Source organism: Barbus barbus (genome assembly GCF_936440315.1).
Source record: "Barbus barbus genome assembly, chromosome: 42".
Taxonomy (NCBI): domain Eukaryota; kingdom Metazoa; phylum Chordata; class Actinopteri; order Cypriniformes; family Cyprinidae; genus Barbus; species Barbus barbus.
Genome location: NC_136720.1, coordinates 16,439,394 through 16,461,074, shown reverse-complemented (window position 1 = coordinate 16,461,074; position 21,681 = coordinate 16,439,394). Strand labels below are relative to the sequence as shown.

At 36.1% G+C, this 21,681-nt stretch overlaps 1 protein-coding gene across 3 annotated transcripts; it reads right to left on the bottom strand.

The window, feature by feature from the left end:
* Positions 1-452: 452 nt before the first annotated feature.
* Positions 453-19,968, bottom strand: LOC306861090 (nuclear respiratory factor 1-like). 3 transcript variants are annotated; one of them, XM_079403169.1, is made up of 11 exons: positions 19,905-19,968; positions 17,935-18,175; positions 17,596-17,710; positions 16,867-16,993; positions 16,638-16,781; positions 12,119-12,277; positions 11,681-11,884; positions 8,716-8,817; positions 8,417-8,574; positions 6,808-6,932; positions 453-741 (listed from the first exon to the last, which is right to left on the bottom strand). In XM_079403169.1, the coding sequence occupies exons 2-11, from the start codon at positions 18,146-18,148 to the stop codon at positions 581-583; spliced, it is 1,509 nt and encodes a 502-aa protein (XP_079259295.1). In that variant the 5' UTR covers positions 18,149-18,175; positions 19,905-19,968; the 3' UTR covers positions 453-580. The 3 variants fall into 3 exon arrangements, with proteins under 3 accessions (XP_079259295.1, XP_079259294.1, XP_079259296.1); XM_079403170.1 differs by lacking the exon at positions 453-741 and adding an exon at positions 2,946-3,078; XM_079403168.1 differs by having other exon boundaries at positions 8,417-8,817.
* Between the last annotated feature and the right edge of the window lie 1,713 nt (positions 19,969-21,681).

Below are 21,681 nucleotides of genomic sequence, written 5' to 3'. Positions count from 1 at the left end.
AAAAGAAAAAAAAACATGCATGTCATCTCAGTAGTCAATGGGATCTAACACTAAAATCAATGCAATTTACACATAATATATTAATGAAATGAGTCAAATATGGCACAAGATGTTTATATTATATATATATATATATATATATATATATATATATATATATATATGTGTGTATATATGTATACACATGCGCAAACCTAGATAGAGACTGAGGAAGTGACCAACACAAAGCTTGCATGGGAAGAAATTAAAATTATACCAGCTTTTGAAGACTGAAAATGTGGTTGATTTTGTTTTCTTGCACAGTAATTGTAGAGAAACAATTAGCCTGTAATTACTAAGTATCCTCTGCAATACATTAACCAAATATCCGCAAAAAAAAAAAAGACTAACAAATTTAACAACACTAGGGAAAAAAAGAGACAATGAACTGTGTACAATGTAAAAAAGAAAAAGAAAATACTTTCCAGCCCCCTGCAGACGTATGTGAACAGCTTCAAATATAATGTTTACACTATATTCCAGCAGCTATTCACATAGGCGCCGAATGTCCTGTCCTACACACCTGCAGGGGTAGAGTATGTCACTGTTCTAGGGTCACCACTTCCACCGCCTGTCCGTCAAGCGTCACCGTGTTGTCGATGCGCGTGGCTACAGGAGCCATGGCCACCTGAACAGGTCTATTTCCCTGGGCCAAACTGGTGACGACAGTCTGATACATGCTGACTGGAATCTGGACGAGACCTGGGATGAGACACAGACCCGTTACATTTATTCAAGACCATTTCTGTTTTAGCTGGCACAACTGTGATGTCATCAGTGTAGGTGGCAGCCTAGTGGTTTGGGACGTTCGTAGTGTTATTTGAGAGTGCTGGAGGGAGGGGACTTTAGAAGTGCGGTTGGATGAGGCCGCAGAGCGTATGAGCGGCCATGTTAAGAGTTTGCGTGCTACGTGGATAGGGCCGGCCCTAAAAAGCGGGCTGAGGGCAGGGCTACTGCATCACACTGCAATGCGGAACAATGGAGTAATTGAGGCGACCGCTCCCAGCTTCCGTTTCTCTCTCTCTCTCTCAATCTACCTCTCTTTCCATGCCCAGCTGTGAGCAGTTTTATGGCACCTGTAGCCCATTGTACTTGTGCATTACGCGTTTCTGATATAAGTGTGTCTCACGATGCGCAACCCCGTCCCAGCGTCTCAAGGAAAGGCTCATATTTCAATCAAACTCGCCATTTAGCCTGTCAGTTTATCTTTTCAAGCCGACACAATTTCCCCAAGCTAAATGTTGCGTATAATCGCAGCTTAACACAAAAGCAGATCAGTTTTGACCTTAAATGGATCTTAAACGGGCATAAAGAAATGTTGATTTTGTCTTGTTGCTCCACAATCCTTTCATGATCTCTTAAGGGAATTCTCACAAAACCTGTCAATACATTTTCATCACAAAATACAAAAATAAAAAAGGTAAATAAATAAAATGAGGCTCATTTTTAAGGACAACTTTGACACGACAATTAAGCAACCCACCTAATTTAAATGACTGTAACTTCAAATAAATATTATACTAATTTAAATGGTAAAGTTTTTATAATAATGTATAAAACAATGACAATTAAGTTTCCTAATCATTGTCATAATTAGAACTAATACAAATTCATATTAAAATACAAAATAAGAAATATGATTTGACATTTAAATATTAAAAAACCTAAATAACATCTGAATAATGATGTGTGGGTGAAAAAAAAAAGTGAAAAAAAAAAGTGTGTGTGTGTGTGTATATGTATATGTATATGTATATATATATATATATATATATATATATATATATTAGGTACATCTAAAAAAATTGAATATCGTGAAAAACTTTTTTTGTAACAAAGTGAAACTTTCATATATATTTTACATTCATAACATGTAAAGACATTTCAAGTTTTTTTGAGAAGATTAGAGCTTACAGCTCATGAAAGTCAAAATCCAGCATCTCAAAATATTAGAATATTTATATTTGAGTTTCATTAACGACCATCTCTACGGTATAAATTCAGGGTATCTCTTGTTCTTTGAAACCACAATAATAATAATAATAATATATATAATATGTCTCTCTCTAGATGTTGATTTTGGAATTAAAAACTCTTTTTTTCTTTGTGAGTTTTACCCCTTAAAAAGAACTTCAGAAAATCATTTTCCCCAGATGGCGTATGAGTGACTCAATCCAACTGCTCTGATTTCTTGTAATCACATTGTGTCTCAATAATTGACGTGGAGTTTGGAAGCATTGTTTTTTTTTTTGAGTGAAGTGCTTACAAACCCTCAATCACTCTGACACTGAGGGTTTCTACGAGGCTTACGGAGCGAAAGAGGGCCACTGGAGCAGGAAAAGTAAATCAGTCACGATTACCTCAGACCAGCCACTTCAAAGCTGCACCCGCACTGCCATTTCACTGATTGAATAAGGTCAATAAACGCTTGCTGTCTGTCAAGTGCCTGTTGTTGACTACGCTCTCTTCCAAGCCTCCCAATGCTGAAGCGTAAATTAGGTTTAATTGTGCAGCTTAAAGGTGAGGGCCTCATTTTAGGCAGAAGCCCAAAGATTATTCCCTTGAGATTGTAATTGTGATTATTAATAACAATTATTTTGAACAGATTTATGCCATTGTTTAAAGCTGCATGCCATATTTTTATATAAAATATATATTTAAAAAGAGGCTGAAAACACTCTTCCTGAACTTTTATTGCTTTTGAGTTGGGATGCAGATGTACATTTGACAGCACCATTGTGAAAACTGTAACAGCCTCATCTTTTATACATAACCAAAAGAACAGCACCTCATTATCATGGTAAAAAAGTAGCCTAAAGACATTCAGTCAATTACAAATCCACATCAACTGATAGAATAATTAACAAAATAATGTAATATTCCATTACTCATTACACATTTAATAATAATACATTTTATTTAAGGTGCCTTTCAAATCACTCAAGGTCACCGAACATCAGGAACAATAAAACAACAATAAATAGCAATAAAAAAAAAGCAGCAGCAGTTACAAAATAACCACAGTAAAATAACAATAGGCTAGAAGAAAGAGATAGAGAGGAGGAGGAGAGGAGGAGAAAAAAAAACAACCCCTAGATGAGAGGAAAAAGTCATCAAGTAGGATAAGCTATTCTGAATAAGTGAGTTTAAATTGGGATAGAGGGTGTAAATTACGTATGTTAGCTGGGAGTGATTTCCAAAGGCGAGGAGCAGCACGGCTGAAGGCTCTATGACCCGTGGGTGTATGGAGAAGACCCAGTGAAGAACCACCAAGGGTTCTAGAAGGGGTGTAGGGCTATTTAGTATATTAATAATATAATAATACTCGATATGAATATCCTACTTTTCTGCCACCAAACCATTGTTACCGTTAGTGTTACTACAGTAAAACTATGGTAAATGTGGGTGATTTGTGGATTGAAATGTCTTCTAACTGGATCGTTGTTGCACTGTTTCTGCTGCTTTCTGCATCAGTGTTGATGAGAATAACAGCTCCGATTTATTTTGCTTTAAACTAGTTTAAATTAACGAGACGTGATTTGTACTGGAGAACTCTGCGTTGAACTCGACTGCTTCTTACTGGATTTCAGTGTTGTTTAGCGCGTGATTGCGACTGGTCACTGTAATAAAGGCATACGCTCTAAGCTCGCGCTGCACTGTTTTTTTTTTTTGAGGCGAGTGGATAAAAGGTCAGTGTGGTGCGCAGTTCAAACGAGTACCGCTATTTTGTTCCGCTTTTGACACGTTTGGCATTTAAAATATCTATCATGCACAACAGAATGACAACGACTATCAGTTAGACAAAATGTCTTTTACCCGCTGTGTTTGAGGTTGTTAAACCCCACGCTTCAAACACCGTTTAAGCACACAGAATAATGCAAGTGGGCATTTTTAATTGTTTATTTATTTTTGTAAATCGCGGTTTTGAACGATTATGTAATCGTGATATCCATAATCAATCGCGATTAGAAATTCGATTAATTGTGCAGCCCTACGTAAATATGAGTAAATTCTGAGAAAACGGCCAGCCGGTGGCGTGTGAAAACGCTTTGGTGGCACAGCGTTTGTCCCATAGACTGTGAAAAAAGAAAAGAAAAAGGTTTGTCCAGCTGTCAATTTGGTTGCTATGAAGTGGAATATCCACGGCAGTAACGTATTACTAGCATCTCATTTTGAAGAATATTACTGAATATAAAAATGCAGTAACCAGTAATAATAACTTCTCTATTGTTGTTCAGTTGTTGTACAAGTAGGATGATTGTGTGGTATTTGTCCCGCCCATCCTCCATTGATTGGACGGCCGGCTAAAAAGCGACAGTGACAAGCGCTGTATTCTATCCAAAGCTAAACAGTTGATCAAGTCTCAGCTACAAAAAACAAAACAAAAAAACAAAATTAAACTTATAAAATATTATAATGGCAGTGCATCAAAATTCAGTGTTATCAGTTTGCCAGAAAGAGCACAGAACGTTTTACGGACCATTTACACCTGGTAGGGAGCAAGTGTAAATTTCTTTCGTAGCAACTAACGTTTTGAAAATACGAACATTTTCATGAATACGAAAATTTACGTCAGAACAGCTTTACGAACGATTTACACAAAAATTTGTTCTGCTCGTGTTTCATGAATGAGGCCCAGTGAGTCTACAATTTCCCTTCTAAGCAGTGGGACCCAATATGTTAGCTAAATCAGTTCTCATTGTACAATTCCTAACAAACCTCAATTTTTACATTTGAGTGATCCAATAATATGAAATATTAAAAGCAAAAGTAAATATCACAACCATGGTCAAATATTTATACCAAGAGCGTGGAAAGGCCTGACACCAATGTCTTTAAATGTAGTTTTAATGCCTGCTAATCAGCTTTTATGTTTAAATATACCCCCCTTGCTCCAGTCTATTCTCTTAATGTCATGTGAGTGTGTGTGTGTGTGTGTGTGTTTTATAGACTGGGCTTCCCGGTGCTGACAGCTGGCTCTGTGATTAGACTATGCACTGATAATGGAGAGGATCAAAGCCCTTTAAGAGGGTTCCTGGGGGGTTAGGAGGGGGACGAGGAGGGGCTTCTCTTTGGTCACTGGGGGCAATGGGGTAAGCTAGGACACTGGGTAAGCTAGGTCACTGGGAAATGGCCAGGTATGATTGGACCAATCATTTTACCCATTAAAATCAACATGAACAAAGTAAATGGGGTCCGTTTTGATTTAATGTACATTACGGTTAATGAATTCATCTTAATAAATAATCAAAATTTAAGGATGCACCACATCAATTGTCGTTGTTCAGTATTTGTCATAATTATTATGTAAAGTGTAAAGGAACAGTAGTAATAATGATAAAAAGTCAATATGAAAACATCTAAAATATGAAATCAAATTTTTCCTCTTAGTAACTGACAATTTCTACTAAATTCATATTTATGACTTTTAATGTCTGATTTTTGATCGTTTTGACTTTCTCGTGATATTTTTTTATGCCATAAATATGGCTTTTTAAATCTCATCTAGACAATTTCAACATGTCATACTCATGACATTTAATGTCATAATTTTAATTTAACAAATATATGTTTCTTGACTTACCGTAAATGAATGAATTATTATAAAAAGAAAAAAAGGATGCACCATATTGATTGTTGTCAGTGAATATTAAAAATATATTGGCCGATATTGGATGATTTTAATGGTTACATTTGGATCCATAAGTGTTATTTTTATTAAATGTATTAATTACTATAGAATTTTGCGTAGCACTTTACTATTAGTTCCCATTAATTAACACTAGTCAATGCATTGATTAACATGAGCAATACATTTGTAAAAGTATTCATTAATCTTTGTGAGTGTTAGTTAATAAAAATAAAACTGGTCATTGTCAGTTCATGTTAGCTCAGGTCCATTAAATAACATTAACAGATTCAGTTTTTAATAATGTTGAAATTAACATTAACACCCAATTATTATGTATAATTATTTTTCATGGTTAGTTCATATTAAAGGAATGTGTTCAAATTAAACCTTATTGTAAAGCCTTTTTATTTTTGATATTAGCCATTTATTGATTATTAGCCATAACATCAAATATATTTTAATATTGGTGTATCCCTAAAAAAAATGTGTGTCTTTGTAATCTTAAATAAAAATCAAACAACTTGCTCTTCCTCTCCAATAATTTTCCATTTCCGCTGACATCGGAAGTGTCGCATTACAGAAGTACAATGGGTTGCAATACTTTGACAAGAAAAATGTTATAGTCAGAAGACAAAAATGCATACATTTTTGATGATATTCTAGTTTCTTTCAACCAAACTTCCAATATATCATAGCTAAAAATGGAAATGTGTTATGTGCCACTTCACTACACAGTAACAAATGCCTCCAGTTCACGTTAGTGCTGCTATTCCACTGTAACATGGCTTCTAATGCATGTCTAAGCATTAGTACTAGAGGCAGCCGTGCATATGCAGAGCGCTTAGTGGTTGAAGCAAAGCGAGGATTAGCGAGAAGTGTAGAGGCTAGAGTCTGTGACACAGGTCACACACATACCATCTGTCCCACAAACACCCCGGGGATTACAGTAGACCTCCACGGACTTCCTCACACTCTGACATGAGACGCATACGTGCCCTCACATAGCTAGACGACTGATGACGAAAGGGATATTTGTCCACCCTAAACTTTCCTGTTTAAGCTTCATCATTCAGTGAGTGTGTAAGGAGACTAAAGAGGGTAAATGTGGCTGCTTGTGATATAGAGGAGGTTCGTACCACTGCCATCCGGAACGCCAGTTAAAGCTCCGACTGCAGCCGCCGTTTCTCCTGCTAACACGATTTGTCCTCCTCCCTGAAGAGTCGCTTCTGCTAACGTCGCCACTGCGTGAGCTGCTGCTTCACTGCAACACACACACACATAAAAAATTAAGGAAATAATCTCACAATAACCACGCTTTCATAAATGTTTTTTTTTCTGCAATTCTTTATACAGGATTTAAGCAGGATTTGAAGTGCATTGATGTGGACTTGTGCGTACTGCCCCCTAGTGTAGGAAGTCAATCAAAAGGCACCAGAAAATAATATAAACACTCTCCCTTACAAATTCTCCTGGCTCTCATAATGATAGATGTCCAAAATACGCAAGTCCATTTATGTCACATTGCTGTTGTAAATCATGATTATGACAAAGTCATCATCATTTAAATTTTCTAAATAACAATTAAGAGAAAAATCTGAAACTGACAAAATGGAACTTGGCATGAACAGCCAAAATTGACAAGCATGTCATAATTTAGACTTTCTAATGTGTAAATATGAGACAAAGATGAAATTGACATACTATGTCATAATTATGACAAAGTGAAAATTTATGTAAAAAGTCATCATTTCCACATAGTTACAACATTGAGTTGTAATTATGAGATATAATGAGATAAACTGTCAAAATTGAAACAAGTCGTAAATATGACAATGCTAACATGAAAAGCTGAAATTGACAAGGTATCATTTTGACTGTCATTATTTCAACATAAGTCATAATTATGACAAAGCTGACATGAAGACATAAAATTGACAAGTAATAACTTTGACACTCTAAAAAAAAAAATGACAGTAAATTGAGATAACGTGAAATCTAAATCGACGCACCAATTTAAAAAAAAAAAAAGTCCCTGATAAAATGTCTGAATTATAAGTTTTATTTTTAATTCTGACTTTTTCTGTCAGAATTTTAAATTCTCAGTAAAACTTAGTACCTGATCATTTTGAATAAATTCACACTTTTGACTTTGAACGTCAATTTTAATCGTTACTTTGACTTCTCATAATTTTGTCTTATCTCAATGATTTTTAAACATTCATTACAACTTAGCATCTTACAAATTTGACTGTTATACTTATGACTTTTAATGTCATAATTTTAATTTAACAAAGTAATTTTTTCTTGCATTATGTAAATGAGTTTCTATACTAAGTAGAGTTTAAAGACAGTCTATTATGACTTCCTTTGAGATAATGATAAAAAAGAAGCTATTTGCAGTGCTATGGGGCTTTAGTAGAGGACAATAACACTTTTTTGGTTCTGTTTATAGATGTCCTGACTGCTCAGCAGACTGATGGTGGATTTACTGCTTTAAAGAAGGCTGCTGAGCAGAAAACAATGCCTCCTCAGCCTAATTGTTGTGGGAATGGAGTATGAACCAATTGTTCCCGCTGTGCTGTATTTCTGGGCTGCTGCTGCAGCTACCCACTTGTGATAAACAGGAGAACAGGCTCAGGTAACAAGCCCCTGGGGACATAAACCTGCACCTAGGTGCTGCTGCGGTTCAGAATTTCCTTTCTCTGTTCCTCCGACCCCAACTTCACCGCTACTTCCCATGAGTACCTGTTGAGTGCCATAGTAACAGTTGTCCCTGGCTGCATCTCATGCGAGGCAGCTACCGCAGCTTCAGCTAAAGAGGCCACAGCCTGCGTGGCTTCCGACGGTTGCGTGGTCTGGATGGTCATCTCGCCTCCCTGTAGTGTGGCCCAATTCTGTTCCACCTTAGAGACATACAAAAAATAATGGGTGTGAAGAAAAGAGATATATCCTAAAAGCACAGTATGTGTGTTTGGACAAGACAGAACAAGCACGAGATGCAAACTCATGGAATATTCAGATATGAAAGTGTGTGTTGACGTTACCTCTCCATCTGTCACTGTGGAGTAATTCACCTGGGCCACCGTCACTGTGCCTGGCAATTCTGACGCATCTGCCAGTGTTGCTACAGTGGCTCCAGTTCCAACCTGTGGATCAGTTAACACTATATATGTTAAAATACTGTTGTTATAATTTTTTAAATACTGTAATGTGACCATTAGTGATTTTAGATTTTTTCCAATTTTATACATACATACACATATATACATATATATACATATAAAAGTGCTATCAATCGATTAAAAAAATAATTAACTAATTAAATCGCGAATTTTTCTGAAATTTATCGCGATTAATCCCACCTAACATTAAAGTTTTTAAACATACTTTTATATTGCAATAATTTCACATTCAATCTTCAAATTAATGTACAATAACAATATAAAGGCAGTATATTTTTTATATTTGTTTAATCTTTTTTTTTTTTATGTCTGAAGGCCAGTATCACTGATACCAATTAATACGGACTTCCTAATATTTAACCATTTACTATAGCCATTCAACATTACATTAAGAGCTTTCAATTTGAACATTTATTAGACTTTAAAAATAACTTCTAATTTAAGTGACCTTAAAATAAAATGTATCTACCTGTGCTCCCTCAGCAGAAATATACAGAAATTTTATAAAGTTATCAGACACTAAATTCTAGACCAACTACAGATGAATCCTTAAAACTATAAAAGTTATTGATTTCCTCTTTTTTCTTTTGTTCTTGATGAGCAGACATCACAGCAGCTGGTTATTAGGTTGTTTTGGCTTCAATTTCTTTAAGAGCTGCCGCTACCGAACATGATGCGGATCTGACAAGCATCGTATTCTCTCAACTCTACCTTTTCTGACCTGTTTCAGGTCGGACCCATTTCAGTCTCTACTAATGAGCTGACGAGTTGCATCGAGTGTGTTAGATGTGGCATTTTTCAAATTTTATTAAAAGTATGAAATTTAAATTTATAAGCTTTTTAGAATTTCTAATTTAAACAATATAATAAGTAGAATAAGACAAATAAGTTAGCAATCAGATGAAATTAGTATTAATAAAAAATGTATTTGTACTACAGAGGTGGCACAGAAGTGCATAAAAGTGGCTTGTAGGTACGTTTAATGAGGCTCAGAGGTGGCATGAGTGCAGTTAAATTCATGTTGAGATTAATGTTTTAAATATAAAATGTTGAATATAGAAATATTAAACGATTTCATTTTAAATTATACTTTAAAAATGAAACTGAAACCACCAGCAGGTGGCGGTATGTCACTGATTTTATCACTGAATCGTTCATTAAATGTATTCGTTCGAACGGCTGATTCATTCAGGAATGAAGCAAGTGACTGTGCTTATGAATGGGTAATCATGAATCACTGACTCACTAGATTAGTTTAAACACGCAGTTCATTCATGACTGAAACACCACTGTTTGCGCTTTTAGAGATGTTACTTTATTAGAACTTTTTTCCTTGATGAAATGGCACAAAATCAGGCAGTAGTGTTATATTCAGACAACATAAGTCACTTAATATAAACGTCTTGTGATAGCGATTTAATACAACAGTTCAATAAACATTTGCAAACTTCCTTAATCTTTAAAAGCGGTCACTCTGTTCATCGCGATCTGTGGGCTCACAGAAAATGGTCTATAAGAGATCACGTGAGTGAGTTCTCTTTCACTTTAAAGGGGTCCTATTATGCTTTTTCACTTTTTCAATTTTAGTCAGTGTGTAGTGTGTATGTTTGGACATAAAACGATCTACAAAGTTACAAATCTTAAAGTCTGCGATAATATCATAATTGTTGTTTTAAAGGTGACATATAATGAAAATCTGACTTTTCCAGGTTTTAAGTGCTATAATCAGGTCCCCAGTGCATCTTACCAACCAAGGAAACATGAAAAAGATGAACCCAGTAACTTTGTTTTAGTAAGCCTTTTTCTGCAAGCTTCTGAAAAAATGAGCGCGTCTGATTTCGCTCCCTTGGTGACGTGGCAAAGATAGCTCATAATATAATACTATATATATATTAATGTAATAATTTGACTCAAAATATGCACACATTTAGAAAAAAATGCCTTTATTAAAGGTAAAATTCCCCATAAAAGGCAAAAATCTATTTAAACTTATGTGAAAAGATACATTTTTATCACTGATGTGAACGGACCACACAGAATATGAAGGATATCAAAAACTGCGGCTGTCCACGGTAGTCGGATATCAGCACAATAACACTCGGCAAAATATCGTTTGATTACCGTTATCGGAAAAATAGATATAATTTTTTTTCAATATCGCACACCCCTAATATACGCGCACTCTGTAGGTGTTTTGTTTGCTTTTCGTGATATACTCGATAATATCAAATTGCACATCGTTGAAACAACAATTACGACATTAATGCAGATCATACATATTGCACACCCCCATACTGTTTAGATTTTTATAATGCATTGTCTTATGGATCCACTAGTTCACATTTAAAGCTTTGCTTGTTTGCAGCATATAAACATGGGTCGATTCTTGCATTTGTCTGAACTCTGAACAAAACAACAGTTTTATTGAAAAATGTTCATTCATTCTCTGACAGCAGATGGAGCGTTTGGTAGAAATATAACTGATTCCCCGGTAACGGCAGAACACAAAGCAGCGCAGCACCGGACTTTGCAGCACTCATGTTTATTTCATGAAATCATAGCCTTTTGAAGTTTAATTGTCACATTCAGCCATATCACAATTCTGGTCCTTCCGACCAGACTCAATTTAAGACTTTTTTTTTAAGACACTCGGAAGCCCTGAAGAAGTAAACAGTACATATATATTTTCGTGTTGACTATGACTTATTAGCTATTTTTCAATATTTTGGTCTCCTCCTGATCTAAATGAAGTCCTCGAGTGAAGCTAGTTTATATCATAGTGAAAAACATATGTGTAGCTGTTCCCACAGCTGGGACCTGAGCTCACCTGTATGAGAGAGACGGTTCCATCAGGATTACTGATCGTCTGCACTACGGTCTGTGACGGCACCAGGTGTGCAATGCTGTGAGTGGTTGTTGTGGTAATTTGTTGTGTGGTGATCTGGTCCTCAAAGGCGTAGAGCAGGTCCTCTCTCCCATGCTGCTTATAGCAGTTTTTAACGATAGTCCTCAGGGCTTGCGTCCATGACACCTGTTTCCAACGGAAGTAAGCCCTCGATAGGTCAACATGATGCAAGCTTTCGCTCGTTTGTTTCAATTCAGATGTCATTTTGTGGAAAGCTGACAAAACTATGGCGTGGCTGATTCAAAAACTTGTTCATGTCATCATTAGAGATATTTTATATATATACAAACAAACAAAAACACACACACAAATATATATTATCTTTCAAAGCACAGTCGTAATATGAGCACCCAACACTACCCTCTGTTTCTGCTCCTCTGTTCGGACGTCACTGCGTACGTTGGCCCAGGGAATGTCCTCCGGCCACCAGATGGGCTTGCAGCTCTCTTTCCCCCAGCCAGGCTTCCCACGGCCTGTGGAATACTTTAGCATTTCTGGAATGAACGCTCGGAGCTGGGCCTGAAAAGCAACAAAGGGCGCACATAATCACTGTGAGAGTTTTAATACTGGGAGTGGTAGAGCGAAGTATGGCCTCTGGAAAAATTAAATCTGTGTGAAAAAGAGTTTGGAAACAGCAAGCCATTGATTTTCCTCTTCCTTCAGCAGCTGAGTGCAGACAGTCTGTCCACACATACAGCTTGTGAAAAGCTAAAAGTAGACTATTAGGTTTCTATTTAAAGACTAATCTATGGTAAGGCTCCAGTGCACACTGACTGCAGGAGATTGAGAGGATGGAACATACACCGCTAAACTACAGATTATGTAGAACAAAAAACAAAAAAACCTTTTAGGGTTGGTACACTACCATTCTCAAAAGTTTGAGATTATTAGCAAGATTTTTTTTTAAAGAAATTAACACTTTATTAAAAATTAGCAAAAGCAACTGTAAAGACATTTATAAATGTTACAAAATATTTTCATTAAAATTAATGCTGTTTTTTCAACTTTTTTTTATCAAAGAATCCTGAAATCAGCATATTAGAATGATTTCTGAAGGATCATGTGACACTGAAGACTGGAGAAATTATGCTGAAAATTTGCCTTCACAAGGAATAAATTACATTTTAAAATACATTAGAACAGAAAACAGTTCTCAAATCATAATAAAAGTTTACAGTATTACAGTTATTACCGTTTCTGAATAAATAAATGCAGCCATGCTGAGCATTTCAAAAACATTAGAAAACCAACCCAAAACTTTTGAACAGTAGTTTACATACAAATTTGTGCTGTTTGCTCGCTCACATAATCACTTTTTAAATATCTAAATATTAAAATCCCTCCTGGTTCTATATTGTACTAATCTCAACGATGTCTGAAACTTGTATTGCAAGCACTTCCTGTGTCTTTTTGTCTCCTTATGATGAATCGCTTATTGTATTCCTCAAATCTGCTAATATGGTAATAAATAATTATTTGTTAATAATAATTAATAAATGTTATATTTATCCCAATAAATGCAAAAAATAAAAACCAACAAATTCTTTACAAGAATGCCAACTTGCTTGTGTAAGGTAATGCCAAAAGAACCCTTAAAAAGCAGTGCTAGAGAGGAATTTTTAAGGTATTAACATGACAATAAAGGGGCTTATTAAGTCCATTGACTTATTTAAAATCCACACTGAGTAGTATGGGGCAATCCATTAGCCCAGTGACAGCTCCATCCTTAGGGTGAAGTTGGAGTTTATCCCAGTGCCCTCAATGCCCTTGGTAATTCCATAGGCAGGCCAGGGATTGTACTGCACAGCGCTCCTGTGGCAACGTCTGTACACCTCGACATCACAGGCTAAATTTGGCTTGGGAGGAATAAATCAGTTCCCAAAAGAGCTTCTCCCTCCCTCCTGCTCTCTCACTGTCACAAACACACTTGCTGTAAGCCTGACATTGGACAGTGTCAGATGACAACATGGCAAAGAGCTAATGAATGAGGATTTCAGAAAAAGAGCTAAAAGTGTGCTTCTGAAAAATAAAAATCACTAACTTTTTTGACAAGTTAACTTGATTCTTCCAGTCATGATTGTTGAATAATTTAAAAACTTTTTTTTCAACACTGTACTGATAAAGATCAAATTCAAGCATAATTAGAAATTAAATAGTTCAAATAAAATATATGCTTCATAATATATTTTAAATAAAATGTAAAATATTACTTAATAAAGACGATAAAAAAACCACATTGTATGAAAATAAATCATGATTAATCATTCAAATGAACAAGTTTAAGCATAACTAGAAAAAAGTATATAAGCAACAGTTTTAAAGTATACACACACGCATATATATATATATATATATATATATATATATATATATATATATATATATATATATATATATATATATATATATATATATATATACACACACACACAGTATATATATTTAGTACAGCATATATATATATTGACCAATGTGCTCTTCTCTGTATATGTATGTGTGTATATATATATATATATATATATATATATATATATACACATACACATACAGTGAGGTCAGTAAGTATTTGATCACCCTGTGATTTTGCAAGTTCTCTTACTTAGAAATCATGGAGGGGTCTACAATTTTCAGCATAGGTGCATTTCCACTGTGAGAGACAGAATCTAAAAATAAAAATCCAGAAATCACATTGTATGATTTTTTAACAATTTATTTGTGAATTACTGTGTCAAATAAGTATTTGATCACTTGAGTCAAAAATTTTTAATATTTGGTACAGAAGCCTTTGTTAACAATTATAGAGGTCAAACGGTTCCTGTAGTTCTTCACCAGGTTTGCACACACTGCAGGAGGGATTTTGGCCCACTCCTCCATACAGATCTTCTCTAGATCTGTCAGGTTTCGGGGCTGTTGCTGAGCAACACGGAGTTTCAGCTCCCTCCAAAGATTTTCTATTGGATTTAGGTCTGGAGACTGGCTAGGCCACTCCAGAACCTTGATATGCTTCTTATGGAGCCACTCCTTGGTTTTCCTGGCTGTGTGCTTTGGGTCATTGTCATGTTGGAAGACCCAGCCATGACCCATCTTTAATGCTCTGACTGAGGGAAGGAGGTTTTTGCCCAATATGTCACAATACATGGCCCCGTTCATCCTCTCCTTAATACAGTGCAGTCGTCCTGTCCCCTGTGCAGAAAAACACCCCCAGAGCATGATGCTTCCAGCCCCATGCTTCACTGTAGGTATGGTATTATTGGGATGATACTCATCATTCTTCTTCCTCCAAACGCGGCGAATGGAGTTAAGACCAAAAAGTTCTACTTTGGTCTCATCTGACCACAGGACTTTCTCCCATGACTCCTCTGGATCATCCAGATGGTCCCTGGCAAACTTCAGACGGGCCTGGACATGGGCTGACTTAAGCAGGGGAACCTTCCGTGCGATGCAAGATTTTAAACCATGACGTCTTAGTGTATTACTGATAGTAGCCTTGGAAACGATGGTCCCAGCTCTCTTCACGGCATTGACCAGCTCCTCCCGTGTAGTTCTGGGCTGATTCTTCACCATTCTTAGCATCATTGATACCCCACGAGGAGAGATCTTCCGTGGGGCCCCAGTCCGAGGGACATTGACAGTCATCATTAGCCTCTTCCATTTTCTGACAATTGCCCCAACAGTTGTTCTTTTTTCACCAAGCTGCTTGGCAATTGCCCCGTAGTCCTTTCCAGCTTTGTGAAGGTCTACAATTTTGTCTCTTGTGTCTTTTGACAGCTTTTTGGTTTTGCCCATGTTGCTACTTAGACTTTGGCTGATTGTGGGGTGCACAGATGTCTTTATGACAGCTAACGACCTCAAACAGTTGCTACTAATTTAGAATCATGAGCAGAGTGTAGCTGGACTATTTAAAAGCAAAATAACAGGTCTTTGAGGGTCAGAAATCTGGCGGATAAGCAAGTGATCAAATACTTATTTGACACAGTAATTCACAAATAAATTGTTAAAAAAATCATACAATGTGATTTCCGGATTTTTATTTTTAGATTCTGTCTCTCACAGTGGAAATGCACCTATGCTGAAAATTGTAGACCCCTCCATGATTTCTAAGTAAGAGAACTTACAAAATCACAGGGTGATCAAATACTTATTGACCTTATAGTATACTTATATATATAGTATACTACACATACATATAAAATATATCCATAATAAAATACATGCTTAATACGTTTTGAATATAATAAAGTTAATTGCAAATAGAAGCCTGACAACTGCTTAAATGTAAATATCTGAACTTAAATAAGGTTGTTAAGTAGTGTTTAAAGTCATGTAACAGATTGTCCACAGTGGCGTCATGAGTTGTAGGCTCTTCCTTGTGTTTGTGCAGATGGTCTAATTATGTGGCGGAGGAATTAAGAAGAATCTCACGCCCCCAAACACACTGATCAGCCGCCCATTCCCTCCCCCAGCTCTGCTTCTAATCCACTTGGGAGCCAATCAGAAACCTCTGTGCTCGGCCACGATGTGCTGGATAATTACTCACGCGTACAAGCCTCACCTGATGATCCCTGCACAGACCTGCCTCCAACTGACACAAACCAAGCAAGGTGTATCTGTCCTGAGGGACATTAGCTATCAGCAGTCCTGCCCTGAACAGCATGCGGGGTAATGAGTAAGGGGCGAGCTGGTAAATGTAGTGGTTATGTGGTCTTATATCAGGCCAAAAGGCTTCAAGTAACCTGTGCTAAAGCCCTGTAGTGGATGAAGTGAGACTTATTCTCACTGTAACTGCTGCCCCATGAGCCTAGAAAATGTCAAATTTGCATGTCAAAGCAGAAAACTCAATAACTTGCATTCCTGGCTCATAGTGCCACCTGCTGCCCACCTGTGTCATCTTGTCCACAGACACTGGTATGCCGTCAATAGTCAGTGGAGGCAGTTCAGAGCTGAGTTCTCCACCACCAGGGGGCGCATGTTCAGCCAGAGCGTTTTCCAGATCCTCCAGAATCATGCTCTTGTATTTTCTCACCTGACCACAAGACATGCCAAAACAGGGATGAAATCTGAAACAGTGCAAATGATATGAAGGCAAAAAGCACAATAAATATACTCACCACATTCTCTAATGGTGCCGCTCCAAATACTCTAAACACGGGGTTTGGTTTAGAGGGAGAGATGCACAACACAATAGCCTGCTGGCCAACCCGTGTCGTGTACTCGTCTAGAGTTGCTCTCAGCTTCCTGCAGACATAGTAAGAGACAGGTTTGTCATTGTGAACTATTAAATACATTTAACTGGAATTGGCAGTATTGGAAAAAATGCAGAAGTAAAACAGTAAAAAAAATAATAAAATACATTTTAAAAAATGTAAAAAAAACGAATTTTCTTTCTTTCTTTAGATTTTTTTCCCCTTGGCAACTACCTGAATGAAGTACTAAAACTGCTAAACATAGTATACACATATACATATATATATATATATATATATATATATTAATTAAATATTTGACATTTTATTTTAAGATTTTTTATTTAAATACAACTTAAATTTGAAGTACTGAAATTACTTAACCTTAAATTAAAAAGGTATATTTAAAATAAGAAAAAATTAGAAAAACACATAAAATGACTAAAATAACAAACAAAAGTTAAAAGGAAAATTAAAAATATAAAAACAAAAACCAATTCAAATATGAATTAATACTTTAATTGTGTAACACTAAAATAAACAACACTGGTATCAGTACATTTTTAATCTATCAATAAAATTATTTTACTTTATGTTGTAAAACCACTCATATTCAATTACAATACAATGAACAGTATTGAAAATACAACTCACCTAAGTAAACGAGTCTGTTGTCTTTTACGGATTGAAGGGTTCGATTCAAAGATGTGCGGCCGTTTCCGTTTCTTCCCAGTTGCTACAGCTGCGGCTGCTGCCATGCCAACAGGCCCTAAAAAAGAATTAGGGAAATAAAATCAGTTATTTTTACATTCTATAGCATTCAAGATATGCATTGTATCTGTTTGTGTATTCCATGGGAATTGAACCCATGATGAGCTTGACAACTGCTCTGTCTTGAGCAATAAAGCGGCGGAGAATTTATGGTTTAAGTGCGCCATCTAGTGGTTTATCTGAAAACCACAAGTCAGAATACAACAATGTGCAAAAACCTACCTGCAGCAGCCAGATGTGCAGTGACCTCATCTGTTCCAGTTGAGTTAAGTATATCAGAGTCATCGTAAACGTCATCATCAGGCGAGGACGGCGAATCCTCGTCAGCGCTCAGCATACCATGTTCTGTGTACGTGGCCACATGCACCTGCTGACTGACGGCGTGGGCCTCGATAGTGGTCATGTGCTCCGTCTGATGCACCGTGTGGTCTTCCATCACCCGATACAGTTTCTCTCAAACACACTGAGACACACACAAACAATACAATAGCACACAGGTTCCACAAGCAACTGCATCATTCAGATTCATAGATGAGGTGAGTGTAACGCACCGGTTATTTTGAGGGGGGAGAAGTGCTCAAATACATTTTCATTTGCATATGCATTTAAAACACATTAAAAAAAATATGAGGGCGCACATGTTATGACTACCAAATCACCTTTTACTAGTACATATGGTGCATCAGTGTAACAACACATTCTATTAATACAGTCTTTGGAGATATGCTTTTATATTGAAACAGCATGACAAAACATTTAATTTGCAACTGGATGTAATCTCAATGTCAAAAAGTGGCATTAAATAAGTCAAAAATGTTTCAGCAGCAGCTATTTACAGTGTGTGTAAATGTATACGCTATTTAAGTAGTTTGCATTTAGTGTGTAGGTCCCTTTCTATTCACATCTAATAATCTCTTTCATAAAGCATTGCATCTATTATTGTTACTTTAAACATCACTCCACTAGGAGGCACTAATCATCATATATAATCAACATAATTTGTTCTAAAGATTCATATTTATTTTACATTATTAATGTTTTGACGAGGTTTGGCTGGAAAGCCTATAAGTCTAACTGTTTTCGGTATATAAAATAACATGGGAACTCGATAACAACATATACATTTGCTGTTTATAATATTTTGGCAATATGAAATCGTATGAAAATACACCACAATACATTTTCAGCAATAATTTAAAGCTGTATCAATAAACTAAATGACACGGATTGAAAATCGTTTCAAGTTGTGTTTTTATTTTATTAAATAACATGGCTCTGTAATGACATGTCCCTGACAGCAAGCAGTAGGGATTACATTTACTACACGTTTAGGATATTTTAAAAATATGAAACAAAAATAAAAACGTGTGTGTGAATAACGTAGGATGCTATGATTTATCCACACATAGATAAATAAACCAGCATCATTCTGTTCAATTCAACGGCCTGACAGTCTGAGGCTCTGGAAGGAAAACGCTACATTTAATTTGACCAAGTCACGAAAAACGTTCATAAACACGAAAAGACATCTCAACAACCACAGATAGTCCTTAAAAAAGGTAGGTTTGAATCTCCGAAATAACTGAATCGATATAGACTAGTGAAGTCAAGCATCAATAACAAACACATAAATGGCGGTTATTTTCAAACTATGAATAATACGCGTAAAGAGAGCGGGCGGTTTGTTAGAGAAATATTAAACACTAACGCAATTCAAACTGCTATTTCAAACACATTCAGTTAAAGTAGACATTCAGTCAAGCGACAAAACCTATCTTAGATCAAATTTAGCCGGGCACCGCTGACGACTCTGTATAAAGCGATATAAAAAGCCGAGTGATCGATAACACTGCAGCGCTAATATGATATTAAACACGCATTCAAATTTGATCGGGAATACAAACACAAACCACCAAATCCCATTTAACATCTTGACAAAACAGTAGCGAATCGATTGCACATCTAAATTCAGTAGGCCAAAGGCCTGCGACAGCGCCATGATTCTTTTTGCCCCAATTTGAGCGGGGTAAATAATAATTGCCATCCTGTCAAACGCGCTCGATATCATCCCGAGTTCAGTGTCGCATCGTCGCGATCTGCATCTGAGTGTGTGAAAGGCAAACGCTGCCGGGTTGTTTGGTGCGGCTGCGCCGGGGCTGAAATGGCTGGAGATTGCGCGGTAGGGCACTAACCTCAGAGCGGCTGCGCTACTTCGGGCCTGCGCTGTGCGGCGGAGCTGCGATCACCAGCTGCAATGGAGGACAAAGAACGAGCGGCAGAGCGCGCGCATCCCGGCTCTGCGCGGCCCCGAGAGGTGCGCGCGGAACAAACCCCGCCCCTCCCTCTCAATCTACACACCAAAGCCTGGCCGGTTGCATAAACTGTTCAGACTAGTCTTTTAGTCAGCAAAAAAAATAATAATTCTTCAAGACTGGTCATAACTTTTTTTATATTCAGTTATGAAAAGGTAGATTGGTCTTATTTGTATTGGAAACGTAAGACCGATTACCCCTTGGCAACTGTTAGTTGGTCAAACTAGTTTTTTTTCAGCTGCTTAAACACATTTTCAAAATCCAAGAATTGCACACACACAGAATGCATAATTGCAAAATGAAGCACTGCATTCAAAATATCACACAAACATTTGCAAACACCTTTGCCATAATATTAATTCCTGTTAGATTTTTGTGTGTTTACATAGAGAATTGTGTGTTGTGTTTTGCAAAAAGTGTTTTATGAAATTGAAAACTGAGTCAAAGGCTGAGAATTAGTGTATGATTTTGCAGATTTGGTGTGTGGTTCTGGTGTTTGAGTTTCAGGTTTCAGAAATTGTGTGACAAGTAAAGATTTTGTGTGTTTTTAAAAAAACTGTAAGACACAGTCTTAACATGGCTTCACAATATATTATTACTATTAAAACTAAAGTTTTGTGTGTGTGTGTGTGAGTGTATTTGTAACTGCATTGATTTCAGATGTGTTATCTGTCATTCACATTTAATTGTAAATTAAATGAATGCAAAATAAGTTGCACAGTTGTTTATTAAATATAGTGGAATATGTGACCCAGGACCACAAAACCAGTCATAAGGGTAAATTTTATGAAATTGAGATTTATACATCATCTGAAAGCTGAAAATACATAAGCTTTCCATTGATGTGTGGTTTGTTAGGATAAGTACATATTTGGCTCAGATGCAACTATTTGAAAATCTGGAATCCGAGGGTGCAAAAAACTCGAAATATTGAGAAAATTGCCTTTAAATTTGTCCAAATAAAGTTCTTAGCCATGCATATTACTAATCAAAAATTAAGTTTTGATATATTTACGGTAGGGAATTTACAAAATATCTTCATGGAACATGATCTTTACTTAATATTCTAATGATTTTTGGCATAAAAGAAAAATCACTAATTTTGACCCATGCAATATATTGTTGGCTATTGCTACATATATACCTGTGCTACTTATGACTGGTATTGTGGTCCAGGGTCACATATATGTTTATTATTTATTGCATTTTTGTTATATGTTTTATGTATTATATTGTTGTATTTATTTTACTTTGATCATTTCAGTCTATATTTGTTGTTAATACTCATCTTGCTAACAAAATGTTTTCTATTATGTTGTCAGAATAATTAAAAGATGCTGGATGCAGGATGGTGCAACAGACAATAATAAACTAATAAATAAATAAATAAATATTTTTATATTAATTTATTAAATGATTTATTTTGAATAATTTATATATTTATTTAAAATGTATTTTATTTATGTTATTTTAATCAAATGTCTGATTCCTAATATTGGCTAAAATGTAGACTTTATGTTAGTAAAAGCATTTTGTGTGCATTTGTAACTGCATTGCTTTCAGATGTGTCATTTGTCCTTATGTATTCCTGGATTTGCAGTGGATCATTCACATTAACTGTAAATGAAACTAATGTGAAATGAGTTGTTTATTAAAT

Excerpts from the sequence above, each read along its gene's own strand:
- LOC306861090 (XM_079403168.1), bottom strand. The coding sequence starts at position 18,148 with ATGGAAGACCACACGGTGCATCAGACGGAGCACATGACCACTATCGAG. Across the intron at positions 16,994-17,595 it reads CAACAGACTCGTTTACTTAG|GAAGCTGAGAGCAACTCTAG; the intron begins GTGAGTTGTATT and ends CTATGTCTGCAG. Across the intron at positions 8,818-11,680 it reads GAACCGTCTCTCTCATACAG|GTTGGAACTGGAGCCACTGT; the intron begins GTGAGCTCAGGT and ends ACTGATCCACAG.